This window comes from Haliotis rufescens, unplaced genomic scaffold (assembly GCF_023055435.1).
Source record: "Haliotis rufescens isolate VD_foot unplaced genomic scaffold, xgHalRufe1.0.p SCAF_87, whole genome shotgun sequence".
Classification (NCBI taxonomy): domain Eukaryota; kingdom Metazoa; phylum Mollusca; class Gastropoda; order Lepetellida; family Haliotidae; genus Haliotis; species Haliotis rufescens.
The window spans coordinates 317247-343975 of NW_025964380.1; the positions used below are offsets into that span (position 1 = coordinate 317247).

Sequence of the window (26729 nt, forward strand, 5' to 3'; positions counted from 1 at the left end):
GGGTCATCGGCATGACAATCTAACGCTTTAACCACTAGGCTACCCGACCGCCCCTGATGCGATAGCGTCAATGTATATAGGTGAGCGTTGTTTTACGCCACAGTCAGAGGAATTGCAGCTATAAATGTTTCAGTCTGGACCAGACAGATCAGTGGTTGATATTAGGAACGACATGCCATACGATAGTGCTGGGGTCAGAGCATATCTCGGGATATGGCAGCATAGGATGTGACAGAGACAAGCTGCATTCCATGTGATATTTGAATATTGAAAACGAGAATCTGTCAACAGTTCATACTAACATACACAACCGACTTCACAGTAAGGAATGACAGTGTCAGACATTTGACTTGAAACAGGTGAAGGTGAGATGAAATTTGGTTTAACGTCGCGTCCAAGATTATTGCACTTATATAGCGATGTGCATGCACGTGTGTGTCTGTGGCTGCTTGTACTAGTCCGGACTGATGCCGATTTATAGTGCTAGCTCACTGAGATACCATGCCGCAGTTTAACATGAATACCCCACTCAGACACAGTATACTAACTCCGAGCCGACCAGTCTTTGTTTTAGCCCCTTAACGTCGAGCGCCAGACAGGGTAACAACAAGTACCATCTTTTAACGTCTTTTGGTATGACGCGGCCGGGGATCGAACCCCGGACCTTCCACTCTCCGGGCGGACGCTCTACCACAAGACCACGGAGGCGGCTGACTTGAAACAAAACAAATCCTATCAATCTTTCTTATTTCAACGATTCAAATAGCGGTATATCTAAATGAAGTAAGATAACATTATAATCACTAAATTAACACCACACATAAACATACCGCCCTAATCCACGCACGCACTGCATTACCTGTATGTATATTTGACAAAAAGACATTTCCTTAATACACAAAAGATAAGTCGCGTAAAGGGATACAGTGTTTGTGTTAACCATCAATCATACATCCTGGATTCGCACCAAATGGTTCGAATTGTGTGTGCTGTAGATTTCACCAAGCTCCTGAAAAATGTTAAGTCATATTTTTCTATATATTCAGCCGTGTCAATAATATCGCACACAATAACGTGCTCATGATGTCAACCACTGGATTGTCTGGTCCAGACTCGATTATTTGCAGACTGCCGTCACAGAGCCGTAATATTGCTGAGTGCGGTAAAACATCACAGTTTTTTAACGATGATTGCAATTTGTTTTGAAGGGGAAACTTCCAGAGCAGTAAGATAACCTGATCGGCGAAGGATACGCATAAGAAATAGTGGAAATACCTCCATATCGTCCAGCTTCCGGTCGTGCAAATTATTCATAGCTGAAGTGTGTATCTATTGGTCTGATGAATTAATATATTTTTTACAGTTAACAGTTTACATGCATCTCTTCTCAATGGGATACAGACAATACATGTATATATCATTATATCAATATAATGATCATTTAAGCACAGTGTTCACTCTGTATGCATCCCCAAAATAGATTTTGCATGACGAGGACAAACTGACTCATATTCAACAAATTGATAAGAACACAAAGAGATAAAGTGTCCCCAGATTATTATATTATCCATCCATATACCTCATGTGTCGGGTACGAGTGTTAGCTCAGATGCGGTTTTATTTGTCATGAATTACCTTCCTACTTCTGAGATAAGCAGAGGCCACATTTTCCTCACAAGTCCAGTATTTATAAACGTTATGGTATTTTGCAAACATAACTCACAACAGACTGTCTGAGAGTGAACTATCTGAGGTGAGGCACTTTCCATTTTGACTTAATGACACTACCACTTGAATTATATGTTGGTTTGTTGTTTAACGCCGCACTAAGCAATATTACAGCTATATGATGGCGGTCTGTAAATAATCGAGTCTGGACCAGACAATCCACTGATTAATAGCATCCCGACAAGTATGGTTTGCTGAAGACCAATTCTACCCCGGAATCGTCACCTGTCACGTGAATTATAACCCAAGCGGTACTATGTAAACAGATGTCATAAAAAGAAAACTGTTATTATTATATTGCAAATTATATTGAATGTTCTAAGTCCATTTCGAACAACCTGCCTCCTGATCAACTGGAAAAAGGGGCCGAAGCAAAATCCATGTAAACAAAATGAAAATAGAAAAAAATGATAGCTCACGTCTTTTCCCTTTGAAAAATGGAACTTTTGTAAAATGAAGTTGAAGCTATATTACTGTTATCGGTGATGTCATGGGCCATGCAGTGAGGTTCGCTCAGCGCACGCGACGCGTTCGACACTAAGAAACAGATGTTTGTGACAACAATTATATTATAAATAGATCAAAATTCATTCTTTATTTGAAAACGTAGATTGTGGCATCAGTTTTGCTCGCATGTGCACAATCTAAAAGAAATTGTCATATGATGATACCGTCCCTATTTGACGTTATTTTTAGACATTGAGGAATTCCTCTTCAGTAGTATTGCATGTCTCCGCTAGATGTATAACGTTATCACGTGACATACTGACCTTCATCGGGAAATGAACGACAGTCAGCTTGGTAGTGTTCATTTTGGCGAGGTCACCCGTTACTGTCAATATGGCCAGCATATACAACATAGCAAGACCAGTATATACAACGTTACAAGGCCTTTGTATACAACATAGCAAGGCTAGTATATACAACGTTAAAATGCCTTGTAGCATGTTGTAATAAGAATACAGCAACTTATACTATTGACTAAGGACAGATGCATGCACAACGTCAGTGTTATTACCGGTCCATTCGTGCTTTAAATCCCCATGACATGACACTTTCACGCTCTGTTAACTGTCGAGACTACAAAGGTGTCTCGGGGAAAGAGCAAAGCTGGTGTAGTATAAATAGTAACAGGAAGGAGCGGTATTTGGTTTACACAAGGGTTGCCAATTGACACTTGTGAACAGATAAGCTATTGTGGATAAAACTACATTTAGTTCATATGCTGAGTTACGACACAGGATTCCTTTAAAAAAAGCTCTTGTCCTTCCTCTGTCAAGTGTGAATCGCATAAGAAGGAAATAATATTAATCCCTGACTGGTAGGACTAGGGCATATGGACGTTTCATATCCAGGTCATGCTGTTGATGCAATGCAATAGTATTGACGATCATATATAGATATCAAGTATGAAGCCATACTCAAGTCATGCTTTGTTGTGAGTAGAAGAGTGTTATATATGCTGCTTACGACCTCCTGTTTCTTTCTAGGTGAGAGAAGTGGATTCTATAATTCAGTCTAGGACATCACAAGTTGTGTAGGAAGGATATACAGGAAGACATTCACTAGGCAGTGTGATGCTACAATGAAGACCTGGTGGAATATACTGATATGGATATGGATAGGTGTTATCCAGGGAGAGGAGCATGTTAATGGCAAGTACGAATGTACATATTAATAAGATGATGGACCACCCATAAAGTAGACAAGCGTTCCAACTGGGATTCTCATACTGTTATGCTGTATTAAGTGGAATTATTTCTATGCCCCATGACTCCCCGCGTCAATTACAGTAAACCACAAAAAAGCTTATCATTAGTCACATTGATAGACTGTCATATATCGTTTGTAATGGGGTATGCATTGTCTCATTATTAGAAAGTCTAGTGTCAACATAACGGGAAAGTTTTCATGATCATCAATGGATAGTGTTTTCAATGCCAAAAACCTACCCGATAAACCTTGTGTCACGGTCCAAAAATACCTAGTTTGCAAATGAGGTCTCCTAGAGGGAACTACTTTTAGTAGGCCCGGTGGTATTTACGGGCCCAAAAACTATTGTATAACGTTCCCTTAAAGATTAGAAAGTACTTTCCCGGTGTGAGAGTAATTATGTAATGGAGAAACCATGACACCGAAGGAATGGCATGATTGTATAACCGGGTAGGCACAGAAAAGGCTTTTCTTTGCCTACCCGGTTATACAGTCATACCAGTCCTGAGGTGGAATGGTTTGTCCAACTTATAAACCGCTATCCATTAATCTATGTCATTTTTGGAGCTAATATTTACGCGGTATACGGGTCGCAAATAAGCGCGGTATAACGAGACACGCTTTATAACAGTTGTTATCGCGGGCCGCTGCGCGGACTGCACGTGCAGAAGAGGGCTGTACGTGCAGAAAGAACCGCGTGCGTCGTTGACTGTTCACAAGAGAGGTTGTCTGATGCTAAAGCCCCGAAGATGGATTGTCCAGCGGAAACTTGTTCGGTACCCACAGATCCCGTTAACGTGGTCCAGTCAGTTTCTAACGCTGCTGGGAAATCAATTTCCCTCACATTCAACTTCACTTAAATGTAAACATGCCGAAATAAAGTTTTGGTCTTGTTCTTGACATTTTTATTTGAAAGGTTTTTCAAGTGCATTTTAGAGAAACTACAAATGCCATCCAGCAATCGGGATTTCACGACAGGTTTTACAATTGCTCCCCAGGTTTTACAATTGCAATTGTACGTACAATTGCAATTGTAAAACCTGGGGAGCAATTGTAAAACCTGCTGAGTGGTCTTACTACAAAAGAAAGGTCGTCTGGGAGATGGTTACAACACCATGACAGGTTTATAAATAAGCATAAATGGCTGCAAATCATTTGGAACAGTATCATAAATGGGGCGTTTCACTCAACAGAAAGTATTAAATAGTAATATGTAGGGATAACAAATATGTATTACCTCACTGCAGGCTGTCAAGAGGTACTTTTTATTCCAAATACTATTCCAAGTTTTACGATACGGAAACACACAAGGTATTGATCTAGATTTCACCAACTATCGGCAGTTTTAGTCAGACGTGAAGTCGTCCAGTATGTTAGTAGCTTTGTTGTCTTACCCTGAGTTTAGCACGCAAACATAACAACACCTGTGTGTGACTACAACACTTTCTTTATACACAAAGGATACACCGTTTTTATGTTAAATTTGTTCGACAGTAATTTGTAGTAATGATGTGTATTCACATATATGTCAATACCGCTGTTTTCAAATTCTGAATATCTTGGGTTTTCCAGTTTGGGTCATACATTAAATTTTAAAAGCAGAAAGTTAAATTGCATTTAGCTCACACTAACACAAGACCTGAGTGAACAGAAAGTCAGCTCACATATTTCATTGATATACATATGAACAAAAAACGTCCGATGAACCTGAAATAGAAGGATTGTATGACAATGGTTGATCAGAATTATTAAGAGCAGCATCATACGTACAATAATTTACATGTTAAGGACTATTACTTGAATAGTGGTTGAAACGATATGGCCGACACCTTACATCTAAGCACATTTCCCGAGTAGTCATTCGCACAAGATACAGTATATGTTAGTCAAGAAACCTATTGTAAAGTAAAACAATATAATAAAGTTGACACGATTGACATATTATATTCACAACAGTATTACAAGTGAGTGAGTGGCTTTTGTTTAACGCCGCTTTTAACAGTATTCCAGTTATATCACGGCGTGTCAGCTTAATGTGGGAGGAAAGCCCGGAGTGATGCAGGTCTCAGACGTTTACCACTTCGGTGAAACCCTCGAGCACAGGTATGGTGCTGACAAACCTAGAAACATAATTGGGGCGAACCAGGATTCGAACCCACAGTCATGGGTTTCTGGCATGCCCAAGGGACGCAACTCTGCACAGCGAATCGCGGCGCTTTAGACGACTGGGCCACAGGTATTGCAGTAATAGCAGTAATAGCATATAATTAAGATACGCTGTAACTAATCGGGCAAAAGGTATACACTTAACCACAACATTAAAAAAGGTCAAAACATTATGAGGATGAAACTGTCGCCGACACACAGCTTATTTTAGATTCACAACCCAACAATTGCACCATTCAAGGTAACACGACAATTGTTTGCATCATAGTCAAAGACAATATCAGACATTCTCTGGCGTTTCATACAAAATATAGGAATGTGGCCCCTCAGTAGGGTTACTTTATTTCACAATTTATATAATTCCTCACTACCCCAATCACTAACATATCACATACTCGTCTTGTATATCGTCTTGTTCAATTTTCCCATGCAAGTAAGGTTTAAGTGTTTGTTCGTTTCAGAATTCGTTTATGCAAGGTTGCTCTATTTGCCTAGATGTATACTATATTGACAACATACAATACAATCCATACTGTAGGGGATTATACGACAATTCTTGAATCGAAAAACCACTCTTAAACTCAAACATACACAAAAAGTGAAACAAGTGTGACATAGAGTGTTACATATAATCGTGTCTTCAATTTTTTGTCTACACCAAATATTTTTTGTGTGTATAAGAGTGAGTGAGTTGAGTTCCGCCGCTTTTAAGATTATTCCAGTTGTATCATTGCGTGTCAGCTACATGTGGGAGGAAAGCCCGAAGTAATGCAGGTCTCCGACGTTTAACACTTCGGTGAAACCCACGAGCACTGGTATGGTGCTGACAAACCTAGAAACATATTCGGGGCGAACCGACATTCGAACCACAATCATAGGTTTCTGGCGTGCCCAAGGGACGCAACTCTGTACAGCGGATCGCGGCGCCTTAGACGACTGGGCCACCAGTGCCCCCTTGTGTCTGACAAGAATTAATTTCGTTTGCAAGTATTATGATAATATAAGTTAATAACGTTGTATCAGTGAGATTACAACAATATTGCGACTATAGCAATATCCTACGGGTATTCATCCAAGAAATGATAACATTACTTAGGAATAGTAAGGAATCACATGCAAAATATCCTCATTATTACAACCCATATAAACTGACAGCCAAAAGAAACTTCACCACTGTAAACAAGAAAGTGTTCAGATTTATAAACTGAATTAATGTGAAACATATCGTCCAAACACACAAATGCTCTATGCAGAAAATGATACACGTCCACGACGCGTTTTATAAATAAAATGCGAAAAGATAAAAAAACAAGTACCGCAACAGCAGCCGAAACTACACTTGCAATAAGGGTATAAAAATGATGACGGCATGTTAGACACTCAAACTGATGGGAAAAGCCACATTAATGCCACGACTGACACTTGGGCAGACAGGGCAAGAACAGGCAGGTGCATGGTAACTACGCCCTATAAAGACCGGTACTTGCGTACTTTGTACGACTCCTGACAGTGACGTCTTCAGCGATAAATGCCTTAAGGTATATGGTTAGTCGACCGGCAGTGCAAGGTGCCTCATGGTTTAAGGAATTAGGGCTTACAGAACTTACAGAGGACAGTTATTGACGGCACAAAATCGTCGCCAGATTGAGATGGCCCCGCGCGGACTGTACGTCGTTGGCAGCGACGTGATTGGCAGATGCAAGCCGGTTCTGTCTGAAGGAAAGAATGAACAGCAGCATGTTGAAGTCGTGCTTTTCTTGTGGAGGGAGCGTTACTGGTCATCTTTGACGGTAATTTGACCGTTCAGCGTTACATGGATGACATTTGTCGTCCGACTCGTTCGAATATTTCGACAACCGCCTCAACACAACCCGAATTGTACAGAACCTCCTTGCAGACAGGAACGTCAACGTGTTGCCGTGGTCTGCGCGCTACTTCAGACATGTCCCCCATAGAACACCCCCGTACTCTTCTCTCACGGATTTGGATATGTTTGGCTTAATCAAAGCGTTGGAGACAAAATGTATTTTCTTAGCTCTTTTAAACAGGTAGCAATTGATATGTTTAGTCAAAAAATTAACTAAGATTTTACAATACATCTATCAAAGTCTATGTGTGCGTAGTAAATTACTTAGTAAATCCGATATGTCCAGAAATAATAAGTTGTTTTGAAACATTCGCATCTAGATCAGGAGTATCTACATTTCATTTTGTTTGTTTGTTTCTACTAGAAATGCATATACATTCAAATTGTCAAATTGTCATGACATGATGAGTATAATACTGACAGATCCTTTTGTATTGAACGTCGTGCTATGGCTGAAAGCCTTTGCGACGTAAAACTTCATATTTCCATTCCATTCCTTTTGTATTCCCTTTGTATTTTATACTACTACTGCTGCCACTGTGGTTATTACCACTGTTATTACAATACCTCTATTACATGTCAAGCATCATATTAGTTATCCAATAATTATATAATGCGCTGCACAGCTGTAAATGATATTGGTTATCTGTATGTGTATATGAGCCAATGGCCTTTCATACAATAAAGATTGATTGTTTGAACACCTCCGGGACGTCATGGACCACATCCTCCAGCAAACCGACAAGAACTGATCCATGCTCTCCAAGACGAAGGGCGACTTATCCTAAGTGACGTCATAAGATGACGGTGTTGTCTTTTTGCCGGGTAGTTTTTACGTGTCTTGTAGCAGGGGGTGGTCATACATGCTATTAATTTGACATGTCATTGAAGTTGAGCGATTTTAGATGTGTGTGCCCTTTTTCCGATTAAGTTGAAATCTTGCTTTGCTATCCCAATGTCTGCTGCATGACTGTCGTTTTAAATGTTGATTTTGTTGTTCCTGTCGGTACATTTTACTTCATGCATCTATCGTTGGCGTTTTTTTAACTTGGGTGATTTAAAACTATGATTAGTTTCTTTTGGCCGTCAGTTTAGAATCATAGGCGAGTGAATAAGTTGGGCCAAAGCTGAAATTGTGTTGTCGATAAGAAGGGGCTTATCGTAGAATCAAACATGGTAACCAGGTGGAAAATCGATGCCACCAGATCGTTCATGACAACCAAAACTGTTGACAAAACTTCGCTCAAAGACGCTTGCCGTTTTCCACTTCAACGAACAGTCGTGTTCCCTGCACCCCACACTGTAGATGCATTATTATGCAAAATATTTGTTCAAAACCTCCAATAAACAACTCTAAATTGTGATCATTCCATGGGTTATGGCATTTAGAGTTCCAAGAAAAATAACGAACCTTGTTCCCAATCAGAGTGGGATGAGCGGACGCGTTAACGTCCCTTAAACACTTATGTTGTGAATGCATAATATATGGTTTCTCACAATGCAGCCCCAGCCATTGGACCATACATGTTCCCGAGAAAATGTCAACTGTGAATTTAGATGTCACTTAGTGCATAAAATCAACATTAAAACCTTCATCCCCCAATCATCTCAGGTTCAACATCGTGTCACTCATAGTTTACAAAGTACTTTATATGCTGAGATTAGTAAAGTGGTTGACTCGCTTCTCTACCATATTTGAACTTCAAGCGAATGACTGCTCTCTTGCATATTGGATGTTCTATATATGAATCTTTAATGATGATTATTTTGCTTCCGTAGGTGATTTTTCACTGACGAGCTCACCATTAACACCAACAGATGGAGAACTCTTCACCTTGACCTGTAGAATCCCTGATGAATCTGCAGCAAACATTGGATGGCTGCAGAACAACAAAGATAAGGTCGTTACTCAAAATGCCAATAATTGTATGAAGCAAGCACTCGCCTATGGTCAGGACTTCATCAACCGTATCAATGTGAGTTGCAGTACCACGGCCCATAGTATAACGTTCAGATTTAACTCCACCACAGACCAAGGATCTGCGTGGCAGTGCGGGAAACCAGTTAACGATACGAAGATACACCCGAGAAGCAACAATTATACAATAGGTGGGTATGACATAATCACTGTGTTGTATTATATATATCAAGCAATAAAGTAAACTGTCACAAACATAATCATTAATAACTCAAAACTAGTTAAAATATGTAAGTCTGAAATAAGACTCATTTCAGTGACAGACACGAGGCGTTGGAAAAACATACCACAACATTCTGCATCAAGATTACCATATTACCCAAAAGATAAATTATTGTCTAAATATATATTTAGTATATTTGGAACCTGGGTCGGTTCTTCACGTTGTATTCAAATAGTATACCTCTGATATCTTCATAACACGTCGCTATGTAAGTGCAATACTCTTGGACGCGACATTAAACCCCATTTCACCTCAGCTCACCTCATCTCTTCATAAAGGATCTTCTGAGTGTCAAGGCAAAATGAGACCAGTAGCTTGAATAAGAAGTCATGAAAGTATTACTCGATGTTCCAATGGAATACACACAACTATAAAGTCAGTGACAAATATATTTTTAGACGTTGCAAGTCCAGTCATGTCATCACAATCATTATCAACAACGACCCGATACATTGAGATTACATCGGATTCTGAGACAGCGACGACAAAGAAAGATAATTCAAAATCTGTGAAAAGTGCATCATGTACAAGAAAACCCCAAACCCAATGTTTACATGGAGAACTGCAATTAGTTTACTTTTAGCCTGCTGCTTTGTATTAGCATAAAGGGCTGTATAGAGGACGGGTGAAGTCAAACGGTCAGTGCTTCATTAAACAAGGGCCTACTGAAGAATATTTTGCAATTTATTCCTGATAGAAAACTGCACATAACCATATAAAAATAATTGATCATGATGTTTTCAATCATACCAAGGTTAAGACCAAAGCGAACATAAAAATTATTGGAGGTGGTTTGAGTTTCATGCTAGGAACCTTTGTAAATCGTGACATGTGTGCCAATTTATTTTAATAATAATATCTCTGATATCTTCATTATAACTGGGTATATATTCGATTTTATTTATCAGCAAATAACAGAGCAATGGTAGATTATTACCCATTTCAGTAATGTTTTTAGCCAATCGTTTAACAGCAAAAAACCCTTAATTTCCAGGTCATTATGTCAATAGCAGACATACGAACATTCGGGTTAATCTAACGTGTCATGTTATAAACATTTCAGGAAACAATTAATGACTTATAAATATTCATCAAATTCAAGTGTTTTGGTTGAATATTTACGATAGAATATCTACAAAACGAAGAGAGAATAATCAGGGAAAATTTATCGCGGAGGAAACCCATGTGTATGACGAGAGATGATTGGAGGACTTGTAAGAAGTCAACGAGTTGCCATGTTTGAAATAAACCCCTGAATGGGGATTTTGTAAGAGACCAATGCCACGTCACGGGTAATTATCGGTGAGCGGCGCATAACGAGTGTAACTTGAAACTAAAAATGAATTCTCAAACAATACCCACCCCCGTTGTGTTTCACAATCTTAGAGGATATGATTCACATCTCATCATGCTCAAAGACCGACGGTGGCTTAACGTGCATTTCTAATATTATGGAAAAATACATATCATTCTCGTTGACTAAAACTATACATTATTCGGACAAGGATGGGAAAGCCAGAATAAAGCAAAGTAATGGGCATAGATTCATAGACTCCGTACCGTTTCTCTTATCTTCCCTTGACAATTTAGCTAATGTGAACAATCCCGATGACTTTGCAATAACAAATCAATATACTGATAGGATAACACGACATTTGCTGCATATGGATGACTGGTCTAGATTCGACGAAATGAAATTACCACTCCTTGAATCATTATATAGTAACTTAACGGAATCTAAAATAACCGATTATGAACACGCCCTGGCTGTCTGGGATAAATTAGGTTGTAAGAATTTAGGCGATCACCACGATCTGTACTTAAAAACCGATGTACTGTTACTCGCATATATATTTGAGATATTTAGAATGACATGTTTAAAACAAAACGGCTTGGACCCGGAGTGGTACTTTTCCAGTCCCGTACTATCTTTGGATGCATTGTTGAAGAAGACCGGTGTAGAACAAAAATCACTCACCAATTACGATATTAACTTGTTTGTTGAGAAAGGATTAAGAGGTGGTATATCGATGAAGGCTAAAAGGTATTCTAAGGCTAATAATAAATTAGTGGAAGGACATGATTCGAGTAAACCAGATACGCATATATTATATCTCGACGCAAACAATTTGTACGATCGGCTATGAGTCAACCTTTACGCACGGGTGGTTTTGAGTGGATCAATGTGAATGATATCCCCACAGATTCGGATAAAGGGTACATACTAGAAGTTGACTTGGAATATCCAACAGAGTTACATAAAGACCACAACATTTATCCGCTAGCTCCCGAGAGATAAATGGTGCATAAAGGTTAGATGTCAGAATATCAACACTCCTTTACGGGTAATACTAGGTTAGCTAACGTAGAAAAACTCGAACCAAATTTGATGGATAAGACAAAATATATAGTTCACTACGGAAATCTCCAGTTATATCTATCGTTAGGTATGAAACTAAAGAAAATACACAGAGTTCGTAAGTTTTATCAAAGCCCTTGGATGGAGCCCTATAAAAGCCTGAACACAGATTTAAGAAAGAAAGCTACCAGCGATTTCGAAAAGAACCTATATCAGCTTATGAATAACTCAGTATTTGGTAAAACTATGGAGAATTTAAGGAAGCGTGTTGATGTTAAATTGGTCAGATCTAATGAGGAAGAAAGACTCAGGAAACTTATCGCCAGTCCGGCTTTAAACAGAAGCAGGATATTTGATAAGGACTCAGCCACACTACATATGTGGAAGAGTATTATAAAATTCAACAGACCGGTGTACGTTGGTATGAGTATTCTTGAATTGTCAAAACACTTAATGTATGACTTATATTACAACGAACTTAAGAAGCAGTACGGCGATAGATGCGAGGTGTTATATACCGACACAGATTCTTTGTTGATGAAAAATGCAAACCGAGGATGTGTATAAAGATATGGCAGAAAAAATAGATATGTACGACACGCGTGATTACCCAAAAGATAACCCACTGCACAGCGTAGTAAATAAAAAGGTGTTTGGTAAGATGAAGGATGAATGTGCTGGGACCCCTAGAGCGGAGTATGTCGGATTAAGACCTAAGATGTATTCTATAAAGAAATCCGATAATAAGGAGATAAGAAAAGCCAATGGTGTTAAGAAGTATGTGGTAAAACGCTCGAACAGTATAAAGAATCATTATTCAATGGTAGAACATTCAAACACGAGATGAACACTTTAAGAAGTGTCAATCATAGGATATATGGATTAAAAAATGAACAAGACATCATTATCCCCCTTAGATACAAAGTGATGGATTGATAATGATGGTGTAACTAACTATGCTTATGGTTATGGCGGTAATAGTGTATCGTTGGGAACTATGGGCAACTCTTCTCGTACAAATGCCCTGCCCGGTCCATCTTTAAGATATTAAAGAAAAGGCTCTCTTTCCTTCATAACCAATCGACTAATGTTATATATCTTAAGGGACCAAATGAGATCGAGTTCACCTGGCTGGTATAAATATCTTACGCTTACTCTATTCAGAAGTTTTTGTTTTTTGCATCTCCTCGGTGCTGAAGATTCGGAAGTCACAGATTTCATTTTAATCTCATCGGATGGTTTCTTCCCAATAAATCTCGTTACTTCATTGCTCAACGCTGATACAAAAGCTGATAATCGTGTCACCCATTCGGTTGATCTTAATCGATCCAATTTTATTTCAGTCCCATACTGATATCCAAAGAAACGTTCCGCTAATGTCTGGTTAAATCTTTCAACGATAGCTTGACTATGGTGGGCCTCTTTTTCACCATGCCTGATTTCGACATCGTGTTTTGTTAACAGTTTAGTTACTGATCCCATAAACTCGCGACCAGGATCTACCTGAAATAGCTTAGGCCATTTTAGTGGTCCGCGTTTATATATGCGGCTCAGTGCATTAGCTACTTCTGTTAGACCTGTCGAGTTTAATGGCTCAGCCTCTTTTTATCGACCAGCCACATCATCTACGGTTGAAACATATTGATACGTCTTTCCTTAATGATGGTGAAGAAACCAGAGGTCAGCCTGATGAATTTCATTCGTTGTAAAAATAGCAAACTTCTTCCTCAATATATAACGAGGTGCCGGCAAGTTTATTTGCCACATTGCTTGTTTATTTAGCCAATCCTCGGAAACACACAAGGTATTGATCTAGATTTCACCAACTATCGGCTGTTTTAGTCAGACATGAAGTCGTCCAGCATGTTAGTAGCTTAGTTGTCTTACCATTATTTCAGCATGCAAACATAACAATGCTTATTTTTAGCTGAAATGCAGCACACTTCCTTTACAAACAAAGGAAACATCCACCCGGATCTCATACAGTAATGGAGTAAAGTCGTCTCACAGAACTGCCTTATCAACTACTCTGATAAATGTGTTTAGGTTATAAAGACGTGTTTAATAAGTTTAGCTTGAAACTTTTTTAGGATTGTTTTTCTTAACCGAAATCTAATCTACTTTAGATTGGCATGTCAAAACACATTAAAGAGAATCTGACTAACTGATCCAAACATCCCGAATATTTATAGTTTAGAGGTCTATACATCTTTATATCCCATTCACGTTTAGAGTTGATTGACCTTCAGGATCTAAAATTATACGTCATGTTCAGGCCACAAGGTGACAAAAGCTGTTTAGGATCTGAACACATTTTAGGGTACGCTGCAATATCTTGTTTAGTTTACTGTGCTGACAAGATCTACAAATACTCTTCAAAGTGACGTGGGGCGGCGGAGTAGCCTAGTGGTTGAAGTGTTCGCTCGTCGCGGTTCCGATTCCCCTCTTTCCTGGGGTCCCCCGCCGTTAGATTGCTAGAATATTGCTAAAAGTCGCGTAAAAGTGACGTTAAACATAAGGCACTCACTTACTCAATCCACTAAGTATTTAAGAGTGACTCAGCTCAAACGAGGTTTAGATTGTATGTTTCGTGTTCAATGTCGTGTTCTAAACTGTGATACATCGTTTTGACGTTAATTATGATCCGCAGTAATTTGTAGTATGTCAATACTGCTGGTGATGTTCTGATTTCAAATTCTGAATATCTTGGGTGTTGCAGTTTGTGTCATACATTTACTTTAAAAGCAGAAAGTTAAATTGCAAAATGATAACATCATTAAGCCTAACACAAGACTTTAGTGAATAGATAATCAAATCAAAGTCAACTTTAGATATGCATATGTACCAAGAACGCCGGTTCTGTCTGTTCAGAGCTGATACCAGACGGAAGGAAATAATGAACGGCGGCATGTTTTGTTCAGGAGGTCGTGCTTTTTTTGTGGAGGGGGCTTCACTGGTCGTTAACAGTGATTTGACCGTTCAGCGTTACATGGATGACATTCGTCGTCCGAATCTTTCGAATATTTCTACAACCGACCCAACACGACCCGAATCGCACAGAACCTCCTTGCAGACAGCAACGTCAACGTGTTGCCGTGGTCTGCACGCTACCCGAACGTGTCCCCATTGAACCTCTGGGGTGTCATGGAACGTCGTGATCGACAGCGACCACATCCTCCAGCCAACTGACAAGGACTGGTCCACACTCTCCAAGAAGAATGGCGACGTATCCTAAATGATGTCATCAGACGAATGACTTTGCCTGTGCGCTGGAGAGGTTTTACGTGTCTTGTAGCAGGGGGTGTTCAAATACGCTATTGATGTGACGTGTCATTGAACTTGTGCAATTTTAGGTGTGTGTGGCCTTTGTCCATTAAGTTGAAATCTTATTTTTGCTTCCCCAATTCCTGCTGATCTTGTCAATGGTAACCAGGGGGACAATCGATGCCACCAGATCTTACATGACCTTACATGATCTAACTAAAACAGTCGAGAAAACACAAACACGAGTGGCTTGCCGGACGCCGGTTTCCACTTTCATGAATATTCGTGTTTGCTGCACCACGCACTGTCGTTTTGGCGTGAGTCCAGTTGATGCATTATTATGCTTTATATGCATGATTTGTTAAATAATTTTGTTTTAATGTTTTAAAATATATTGGTTATACGTTTTTAAACCCTGTGTTATCTGATGATTATAATATTGTTTTAACTTATTTAGTGATATTTAAAATAAACTGCTCATTAATAAACAAAAAAAATGTAAAAAGAATATATCAAGGCAGATGAATGCCTTTATGTGTTTATTTAGATGTGTTTACTTTTCACAGTCTTAAAATATGCCGCCTGACTGACTGTCTGTCTTCATTTCTGTCTGTTGCTTAGTTAACCAGCGAACCATCTTGCGGACGTCATTTTATATCTTGTAATATCATGCAAAATATTTGTTCACAACCTCCCATAAACAACTCTAACATGCCGCGTAAACCCACAGAGTTTCAAATTGTGATCATCCCATGGTTTATGGCATTAAGATTTTCAAGAACAATAAGCATGTTTGTTCCCAATCACAGTGTGATGAGCGATCGAGTTAACATCCAGGTAATCCAACCACCTTAACCCTTTTTCTGCCAATGACCCATTATATGGTCCCTCACTATGCAGCCCATTCGTGCCCCTGTTCCCTATAAAATGTCAAATGTGAATTAAGATGTCACTGAGTGCACATGATCAACTTTATAACTCCAATAGCCATCACTCCAATCATCTCAGTTTAACATAGTGGCACTCATAGTTTACACAGTGCTATAGACCCGTGAAGATTCCGGGGTAGATTTGGTCTTCAGCAACCCATGCTTGCTGTAAAAGGTGACTATGCTTGTCGTAAAATGCGACTAACAGGATAAGGTGGTCAGGCTCGCTGACTTGGTTGATGCATGTCATTGATCCCAATTGCGTGGATCGATGCTCATGACATTAATCACTGGATTGTCTGGTCCAGACTCGATTATTTACAGAGTGCTGTCATATAGCTGGAATATGCTGAGTGCGGCGTTAAACAACAAACCAACCAACCAACCAACACAGGGCTATATATGCTGAGATAAGAAAGTGGTTACTTCATTTCTTTGACATATTTGAACTTCAACCGAATGACGGCTCTCCTGGTTATTGGATATAACTTTAATATTTTCCTTCCGTAGGTGAATTTGTACTGACGAGCACACCATTAACAGCAACAGATGGAGAACTCTTCACCTTGATCTGTCACATCCCTGATGAATCTGCAATAAACATTGGGTGGCTTCAGAACAACAAAACAATGGTCGTTACTCAACAGACCCCTAATTGTAATAAACAGGCACTCGCCTATGGGGATGACATCATCAACCGTATCAATGTGAGTTGCAGTAGCACGACCCATAGTATGACGTTTAGATTTAACTCCACCACAGACCAAGGATCAGCGTGGCAGTGCGGAGAACTTGTTAACGATACGAAGATATACCCGAGAAGCAACATTTATACAATAGGTGGGTATGACAGTATCACTGTGTTTCATCATATATCTCGAGCAATAAAGTAAATTTTAAAATATAATCATAATAACTATAAATTTATTAAAAAATAAAAGTATGCAATAAGGCTCATTTCAGTGACAGGCACGAGGCACTGGATAAACACTCCAAAGAATTCTGCATCAGGATTATTACCCAACATATAAATCGTTGTCTAAGAATATTTGATATATTTGGAACCTGGATCTGTTCTTCTCTTTGTATACAAGGAAATATATATGGGTTTTCTGGGTGTCACCAGTAGGCTAAATGAGGCCAGTGGCTGTGATAAGTTGTTATAAACACACTACTCGATGTTTCTGTGGAACATGCCCAGAAATCAAGTCAGTGACAAATTTAGTTTCAGACGTTGCAAGTCCTGTCATGTCATCTCAATCATTATCAACAACGACCCGATACATGGAGACAACATCGGATTCTGAGACAGAGTCGCCAAACAAAGGTAATTCAAACTCTCTGAAAGTTGCATGGTGTACAAGGACACCCAACACTGACCACTGTTTACATGGAGAACTGCAACTGATTAATCGTCGTACATCATCACACTGGCATGCATCAAACATGATACAATATAAACTAGCAGTGAAAGTAACTCTGCTTCATATAATGGTCAATAAAAATAGATTGACTCTGAAATAAATAATGCAGCTCCTCGATTTTAAGTTCATGATTGACAATTTGTACATTCCTTTGATTATTGCCTGTATGTTTGGAACGTGATCCTCATACTCATGTTTCTGAATGAGAACAGCACACAATAATTCTTCAGCTAACTGGTGCTTACAGTACCACTTTTGTTGAACCCTAAATAACGCATACGCTCTGCCACGGCGCAAACCGAAGTTGCCAGACATTTTTATGTTCATCAAAACACAATATCATCTCCTTTGGAGACGTTCATGACGTCAAGTCAACCATACTCATTTGGTGTATCTACGGAATCGATACCAAACTGCCACCTTAACAGCTCTGACAATTCCTGGGCTGAAACCATTCAGTGGAACAATCGTACGCAAGCGGTCCCAGCGTCGAGTGATACGCCCAGTGTTACTCCCACGCCTAATTGGTGAAGACAGCATCTAAATTTCAGAAGACAAGATTTAGACAGTATACTGTTAACAGATGAGTCGGGGTTTCATCTGGGCTGCTCTAATTATCGTTCAAGGGTTTATGTTATTCAACGTCGTCACGTTTGACGTAGAAGTGTAATGGTAAAGGGTGGCGTCACAACTCATGGGAGAACACAGCTCATCATTGTTAATGGCAATTTGAATGGCGCTCGCTACCGGGACGCCATCGTTCGAGTTTTTTAGGACTTTTTGAGGCTAAAAAGCATAATGCGCTGCCATGGCTGACTGTTTCTCCAGACCTCTGATCCATGAGAAGATGAGAATGTATGATATGGAGCAACACCTACGACAGGTCCAGAACATGGTGATGAAACATGGGTCTACCACTTTGATCCCGAGTCAAAACGTCAGTCCATGTAATGACACCATTCCACTTCTCTGGCACTAAAGAAATCATCGCCTTAGAGATTTTATCAAAGAAAGGCGTCGAGGATGTGCTGACTGTTGGAGTTGGGTTCGAAGAGCCTCATCACCCTCTATACTCGGCAGACTTGTCACCAAGTGATTTCCTTAACTTGAGGAACACCTTTGTGGAAAGCGCTATGATGACAACAATGACCTGAAAGCTGCCGTGAATGGGTTTTTTAAAAGTTTCACTATCGATATGAGGAGTGTATTGATCAATACATGACTAATATTTTAAAGCAATAGTTATATATACTTTCAAAAAAAGAAACTTGACATAGATGTAAAACCACTTTTTGCCAAATATCTAAAAAAATTACATTAAATGAGAACCAAATTAGTCAAACAGAAAGATGATGTGTCTATAATTCGCGAAAACACATGCAAAGCACATAAACGTAGCGTTTTGGGATAAATTTTACTGTAAAAAACGTGCAGCACAGGATCCTGCATTTAGGCATGCAGGCCCCCCTGCTGAATGGGTATGAAAATCCACATCAACGGCTGTTCATACTGTGCTTATAATGGCAGTAGAGGCGGTGACAGAATGCCAAGACTGAATGCAGCTCAGCGGAACAACGCCATTGGGAGATTACAAGCTGGAGCAACTCAGCAAGAAGTGGCTAGGCACTTTGGCGTATCCAGACAGACAATCTCCGCACTGTGGACCCGATCCAACAACACCAACAGAGTTGACGACAGACCAAGGTCAGGAAGACCAAGGGTGACAACCCAAGCACAAGATCGATACATCCGGCTGCGACACCTCCGAGACCGCACTACCACAGCAACGTCTACAACCACACAGATCCCTGGGGTACGCAGAATATCAGATCAAATGGTACGCAACAGACTGAGGTAGGCTGGACTTTTTGCACGTAGACCTGTTCGACGTCATTTATTGACCCCACGTCATCTGGCGGATCGTCTGATTTGGTGCCAACAGAGTTTTAGATGGGCAGGTGCAAGGTGGAGAAATGTACTGTTTACTGACGAGTCCCAGTTTCTACTCACACGTGCTGATGGGCGCGCACGTGTCTACAGACGTCAGGGTGAACATTACTCCCCCAACTGTGTGCAGCAGGTTGTCCCATTTGGCGGCGGGAGTGTCATGGAATGGGCCGGAATTCATCACGGTGGTAGAACGCCTCTCGTGCATGTGGCAGGTGCATTGACAGGTGTGCGTTACAGAGACTTGATCCTACAGCCTAACCTTCTTCCTCACGTCAACGTTCATAGCGGACAGTTCCAGCAGGACAACGCTCGACCGCATATTGCAAGTGTTTGTCAGGACTTCAAACAGCACAACAACATCCAGACATTACCTTGGCCAGACCGGTCACCAGATTCGTCCCCGATTGAGCATCTGTTGGACGAGTTGGATCGACGCGTTCGCAGAAGGAATCCACCGCCCCAAACGCTTCTTGGAGCACTTCAGCATGAATGGCAGCACATCCAACAGCGTGTTTTTGACAACTTGATTGCATCTATGGGTCGTAGGTGTCAAGCGGTGATTGATGCACGTGGTGGGCACCACCGATACTGACATTTTCTGTACCCCTGTGACATTAACTGTATCGTGTGCGTGTGTCTGTCTAGGTGACATGATTAATGTTTTGAACATCGTGTACATTGATCTTCAAACAGTGTTTCAATTATGGTTTGTGTGTCCTATTATGAAACAATCGCATGATAATAAATTTTGAAAGTCAGTGTCATGTTTTCTTTTTTTTTTAAAGTATAGTTGTACTATTGTTTTAAAAAAAGTAGATGAGTGGAGACATGCCGATATTCGTTAGTTGTGAGTGAGCATCTTTTATATAACCATGAATTATACTTTACTGCTTAGCGTACTGTATGTTTACTCCTGTGGGCTGATATGTCAATTATTCACGCTGTACAAAAGTACTTATACCTCGCTACACCGAAACTGGGTCAACGTTTCCCGCCTGTCCCCATGACAGACCTGACCTGCCTTTGACCATTGAGCCTGACTAACACAAACGTATTTAGTGGAATAATTTACAGTTAGGAATGTTTTAAAAGATATTTTCATAATGATATATGCAGTTTGTGTGTACAAATATGATGATGCATGTGTGATAAAAAGATAAGGTTCCTTTTAGTGATAAGTTTACATCTTTCCCCGTCCCCATGTAACATTCCCAACCCAAAACAAGTAAGGCAACATATCATATAATTACATTTATAAATTTGATATCTATAAGAATCATTATATAGGCATAGGATGCAGCAACATTGTCGCACCGTGTCTGTTCCTAGTCTGTTTTGTAAAAGCGTCATGTGTCCACCGACCATGTTATTATTGGTGTATTGACCATAGCAGGAAGCACAAGCACAGTTTCGCCATCTTAGATCGAAAACGGGATTTGGAGTGCAGAATGAATCAGACACTGCAGCTAGGGGACAGAAATCATGTTGTGTTGGATACTTCATTTCCATTTAGATTTCGCCAATCACAGACTGAGACACATCGAATACACTGGATTCATCTCGCGGAGTTGTTCCAGTTTGAAGCCTGTCAACAGTCCGTATGCGTTCTTCGCGTTGTACACGACGCATTCCAGATGTGGTCACAAACCACATAAAACAAACGTTGAAAGCTTTCGTGTTACTGTAGATAATGAGAATCAAGAATACTAGTGGCTCAGAGTGATCAATATGTTTCATAATTCCTTACTGTTTTAGAGAATATATTTGGATTTGGAAATGGAAATTAGTCAGGGATATCTTTACCTTTGAGTCCGTAACACGCATTATCTGAAAAATGCATCAGACATATTGCATTTAAAGAATACACAACTTGAAGTCAATAAGTCAGCTTTGTGGTCAGTAAACACTCAATCAATACTTATGTCATGCAATACTCATTTTATACTGCAGGCCCCTTAAACCAACAACCACTCAATGTCGAATGTTACACGCTAGCCGTGATAGCAGGAAGCACAATAGGAACCCTCCTTCTTACCCTGCTGATTGGAGGACTAGTTCTGACTGTCCTCTATAGGAAGGGGTTCAGGTTTGGAAACATCTTGAAAGGTATGTTGTTAAATCTGAGTAGTATTCTATTATATTTCAAACAGTGGCGTGGCGATATTTAGTGAAGGTATGTTTCATTCCAAAGTGATGTTAATTAATATTGATGACTGTTGTTCGTAGAAGTGAACGTTACCAATGCATCTAAATCAATGTTGACTAAGAACGAGCATATCCAGAAGGCTTTTGATATATGCACAATTAATGATATCTTTAGTTCCATTTCACATTTGCAAAATTTCCTAAATGTCCTCGTCATCACTTTGTGATGTTTATATTACAGGTACTTTATAAACATTCTCTGCTTTTCAGGAACTGCTTCACGAACAAGGTAGCGTACATGTACTAATAACACGTTTTGAATTAATTTGCTTTCAAAATGAATTAAATGTCTCTTATAATGAGAAACAAACATAATGCTTCAAAGGCGATCGTTTCAATAATAAATTATATAATCCGACCTAACTTACTTTTGTAGCACTAGAAATCCAGAGGTTGAAGAAATGAAAAACAAAGGATATTCATCCTTGGGTAGGTTGAAGTCAGCATTGCTCGTCAGATACATTGCAGTATTCACAATTATGCCTGGAACTATTTCGCGTTGATACCGATATTAAATGTTCGTATTGATTTCTTAAAGTCATATAATCGGAATTGTGTAATGAACCTGATTATGGAAATGGTTTTGTCGCTTATATTATAGATCACATCAGTGGTCGGGCTCAGAACTCTGGCGTGGAGAAAGAGGGATCGGATAAACAACATTACACACAGTTGAAGATTTACCAGAATACAAACGGTACATGGCTACTGTGGCATTTTTATATACTATGGCAGTTCTCAATCATTCTCAACTCACTGAAGGTACTGTCAGGATACCGGCATGATATTAAACGTTGTGTTACCTTCAGAAGGGTTTACAACATTTGAATGTTTTTTGGGGTAAATGCGTTTCGAATCCAATTTTCAGTCGAGGCCAAAGCAGAGACAAGTACCTACGAAGATGTGACAGAGCCGCCTCCTTTGTCTTACGAGTCCATCAACGCATCTCCATATCAGAACGCCCGTGCTCAACATTAGGGTAGCTGCTATCTTAAAAAGTTATGCCCTTGAAAACCTATATGTAAGTTTACATATAAACTGTATACACGAAGCGAATTTTAGTCTCAAGCAGAAGCATATGCTTCCTTCTCTGTCCTATCGTATACTTTGTATCAAATCTGACACTTTCTGTACCGTATTCACATGATACTATGCCATTATTTTATTCACCCTTCAATATTTGTCTTCCATTTCCAGATGCTGGGAATACACAAAGAAGCATGAAAAGTTATGACATCAAAGGACAGTTATACATAGCTCGTGAACAGATAACTGTCTTTACCTTTAGTTTACTTTTAGTTTACATATGACTGTTACCTTGGAGAATAAACATATGTTATTTTATGTTATCATATCTGCTTGTCAGAATCTTGATCAAATACTGTAAAGGATAATAAACTTCTCAGCCGAAGCATAAATCTCTTATACCCCGCCACGAGCACTACAGGCTGCACGTGCATTTCTGAGAGACAGAATAAATCCCTAAAATGCTGCTTCAAAGCAAAAATCGCACGCTTTTTCCGAGCTACAACTTACAGTTTTAGTAACTATGTAAACATATAGCATAACAAATTGTTATGTGTGACAACACTTTTCAGTTGAATATACGCGTTTTGGTAACTTTCTGGTACTGTTGTTGATATATTAAATTACTGTCTCATTTATAAGTTTGTTTACAAAGAGTTGACCTCTTATAATGCAGGTTTATTTATTAAATCAAAATTATATTGTGTAAACTGGTGAATGATTCATCGTTCGCATAACATTCAGTGTTCTAGGTCTTGGTCCAGTAAGTATAGTTTCATTTAGAATCGCCAAACCTTTGCAAATCATGCGTACAGATGAATACTGACAAGTGTACTTTGTGTGTTTTGGGTATAATAGATGAACTGATGAGGAGATTTAAATATTAAATAATTAAATTTTCATTGTGTTCATTGAAATTCCTGCATTTTGATTAACTGAATTGGTCACGTGTTATTGCATTCATTTTCCCAATATGTATTGGCAAAGAAACCATATTGATGTGTTTATGTGAGGACTTGACTATTAAGTAGTCAAAGCCAAATGCTCGCGAACTATTAAGATTTATTCATGATACAGTGTATTTACGATACGGAAACACACTCGTATAATGATCACTGGTTGTTTGATAAATGTATTCCCTATGAATACAGGGTGTAAATTATTGCAGTGAGGGTCTCGTCAATGATACGTGGGTGTTGAACGGTTTCTCGTGGGCTGGCAATAAAAGGGTATCACAATCTCCTTATTTCAGAACGACAAAGGGAGTCACATGATATTTCTCCACAAAAACACAACTTCTTTGTTAGACGGGAAGCCCACTGACGTAATGTTACACCAAACTACACATCCGTGGACTATCACCCATTAAACTGAGTGAGCACATTGTCATGCTGTCCAAGAGCATATCCACCCTGTCAACTTGAGTTTTCGGTCACAACTTAAAGTCGACTACCCCTCAAGGCTGTAATATATCCACAAATGGTTTAACAAAGACGATTACTGGATTAAAAATACTGGATTTTTGGTGTCGGACAGATGCAATGCTTCATTACATGACGACGAATAAGGACAAATAATGCAGAGCGTGATGATATATGCAACAAAGGTGCACTGGGATATAATGTTGTGAATAAATAAACTTAAATATCAAAGACTGCCAGCTACAATGTATGCTGAGTCTGCTAAGGAAGCACTACCGACACAGCACTGTTGTCTTCTACCCACACCAATATTGTACTATTATCTATTAAAAACTGAGTACCTTTCTGAAATTGTCTTCAATTGTTGCAAGGTAGATGTAGATGTATTTTACAAATAAAATATATTTATCAGAAAGTACACTTCAACAGGTAATATTATTCATTATAATGTAAACTTTTTACAATGTTATTTGATATCATCAACATATGTCCCTATGGATGTCAACAAAATTTTAATGCTATCTTATTTTCCAAAATCATCATAGTGTTCATTACCATTGACTATTGTACTACCACTTCATTTTTTAATGCCACTCTTATTTCTGTGTAGTAATTTGTATTGATTTGTTATTCTAGTTATAATACTTTTAATACATTTGTTGGTTGTACATCGCTTGTTGGTTGTTTGTTGGTTTCACACTAAGTTCTTTTATGGCCTGATTTCTGGGTTAACATATTGTTTCAGTTTGGGAATCGACACGCATCAATAATTGTAGCAATAATAGTATTGATTTTAGCAGAAGTATAAGAGAAGAGATTCCTGGTTACCCTGGATCCCTATCAACCTTAATATATGTCAATGGTTTGTGTGGTCCAGACCAGGCTGTCATGATATAGTTGGAATATTACTGAGTGCAGCTACAAAAACAAACGTAATAATGACTGGTTCATGTGCGAATGGCTCGACAGTCAATGTGGTCAGAGTACATCCACTAGAGGTGACACAGGAGCGCCATTGTCACCACAGAGCAATGTGTTTTATTAAAACAAGAGCGAACATTAAAAACTAACGTTTTACCTGACTCTGACAAAATGCAGTAACACTAAGAGGGACAAGAGGTCAGTTCAACATTAGAGAAATGACATTAATATTGACATGACTGTGTATGACATCAGTGACGTTTGCGAATAGATAGTATCCAGATCAGAGCTCGCTTTCACAATCCACTTCTGTTGAAAACCACTAGGCTACCCGACCGCCCCGGTAAAACACTTCAAAGAGTCAACACAACATCAGCAGACACCCTTAACATTCACCTAAGACACATTTGAAACATGCAGTCAAACACGTGGTTTGCACCAGTTTAAGGACTACCTTTTTAAACAGATTAGCACCTTTCACCGTTGGTGTGATTTTATGTAATGCTTGCTTTCATAATGTTTTACCTAATGTTTTTACCTTGCACTAAGTTTCCTACTAAAATTATCTTCAACGGATAATGTAAACACACGGCACGATACAATGTTAAGTCAAGCAATTGTGTTTTTTTGCGATGCCTTTTATCAAATTTGTGTTATGCTGACGTAAGCTGAAAGGGAATTCAACTGTGAAGTATTTAGGCCACGCGTTATTTGAAGTCTTCCTGCCTTCTAGTATAAGGGAGTGAGTGAGTTGGGTTTTTCGCTGCTTTTAACAGTATTCCAGTTATATCGCGGCATGTTGGCCTAATGTGGGAGGAGAGCCCGAAGTGATGCAGGTCTCAGACGTTTACAACTTCGGTGTAACCAACGACCACAGGTCTGTTGCTGACATACCTAGAAACATAATCGGGGCGAATCGGGATTCGAACCCACAATCGTAGGTCTCTATCGTGCCCAATGGACGCAACTCTGCACAGCGAATCGTGGCGCCTTAGACGACTGGGCCCCCCCGTGCCCCCCTTCGAATATGACTCAATGACTATATTTAATGTTGGTTTGTTCACATCACAACAAGGAAAGTCAGTTAGATATCCCGATCGAATGCATACACAAGCAACGGATTGTAGTTTATCAATACGGCAGTGTTTCGGAATCATTGTGTCGATGAAAAGTCATCATTCACCTTGTTTCCTCCCCTGTGTTTAGAGGACAATACATATTCAGTGTACGGTTTATAGATTAGATTTCAATACCAATAGAGCGAGTCAGCCTATTGAATAATATTTTACAGCATAATTCTTAAACAGAACGTGGTGGAAAGGGGTATACAGAGAGTGGACAAGACGGCTGTCCGGTGAGATATGATTTATATAAATGTTATTATTTCCTCTCTTTGGGACAAGTGTTGCAACAACATGTTTAAAATGTTCCACTACTAATACATATTATATTATGTTTAGTATGGCTTTGAAGATCACACATGTTGTGTAATGCTTATGTAAGGAGTCAACATCGAACACAGATATGATGTGGACCTCTCAGCTCTGAACAAGCG

At 39.3% G+C, this 26729-nt stretch overlaps 1 protein-coding gene across 2 annotated transcripts; it reads left to right on the top strand.

The window, feature by feature from the left end:
• Window positions 1-1647: 1647 nt before the first annotated feature.
• Window positions 1648-22798, top strand: LOC124127893. Of its 2 annotated transcripts, XM_048390203.1 has the most exons (10): window positions 1648-1753; window positions 3219-3383; window positions 9254-9583; window positions 16738-17067; window positions 17453-17554; window positions 21552-21707; window positions 22017-22035; window positions 22183-22235; window positions 22408-22503; window positions 22675-22798. In XM_048390203.1, the coding sequence occupies exons 2-10, from the start codon at window positions 3314-3316 to the stop codon at window positions 22782-22784; spliced, it is 1266 nt and encodes a 421-aa protein (XP_048246160.1). In that variant the 5' UTR covers window positions 1648-1753; window positions 3219-3313; the 3' UTR covers window positions 22785-22798. The 2 variants fall into 2 exon arrangements, with proteins under 2 accessions (XP_048246160.1, XP_048246161.1); XM_048390204.1 differs by lacking the exon at window positions 1648-1753 and having other exon boundaries at window positions 2883-3383; window positions 17459-17554.
• The last annotated feature ends 3931 nt before the right edge of the window (window positions 22799-26729 follow it).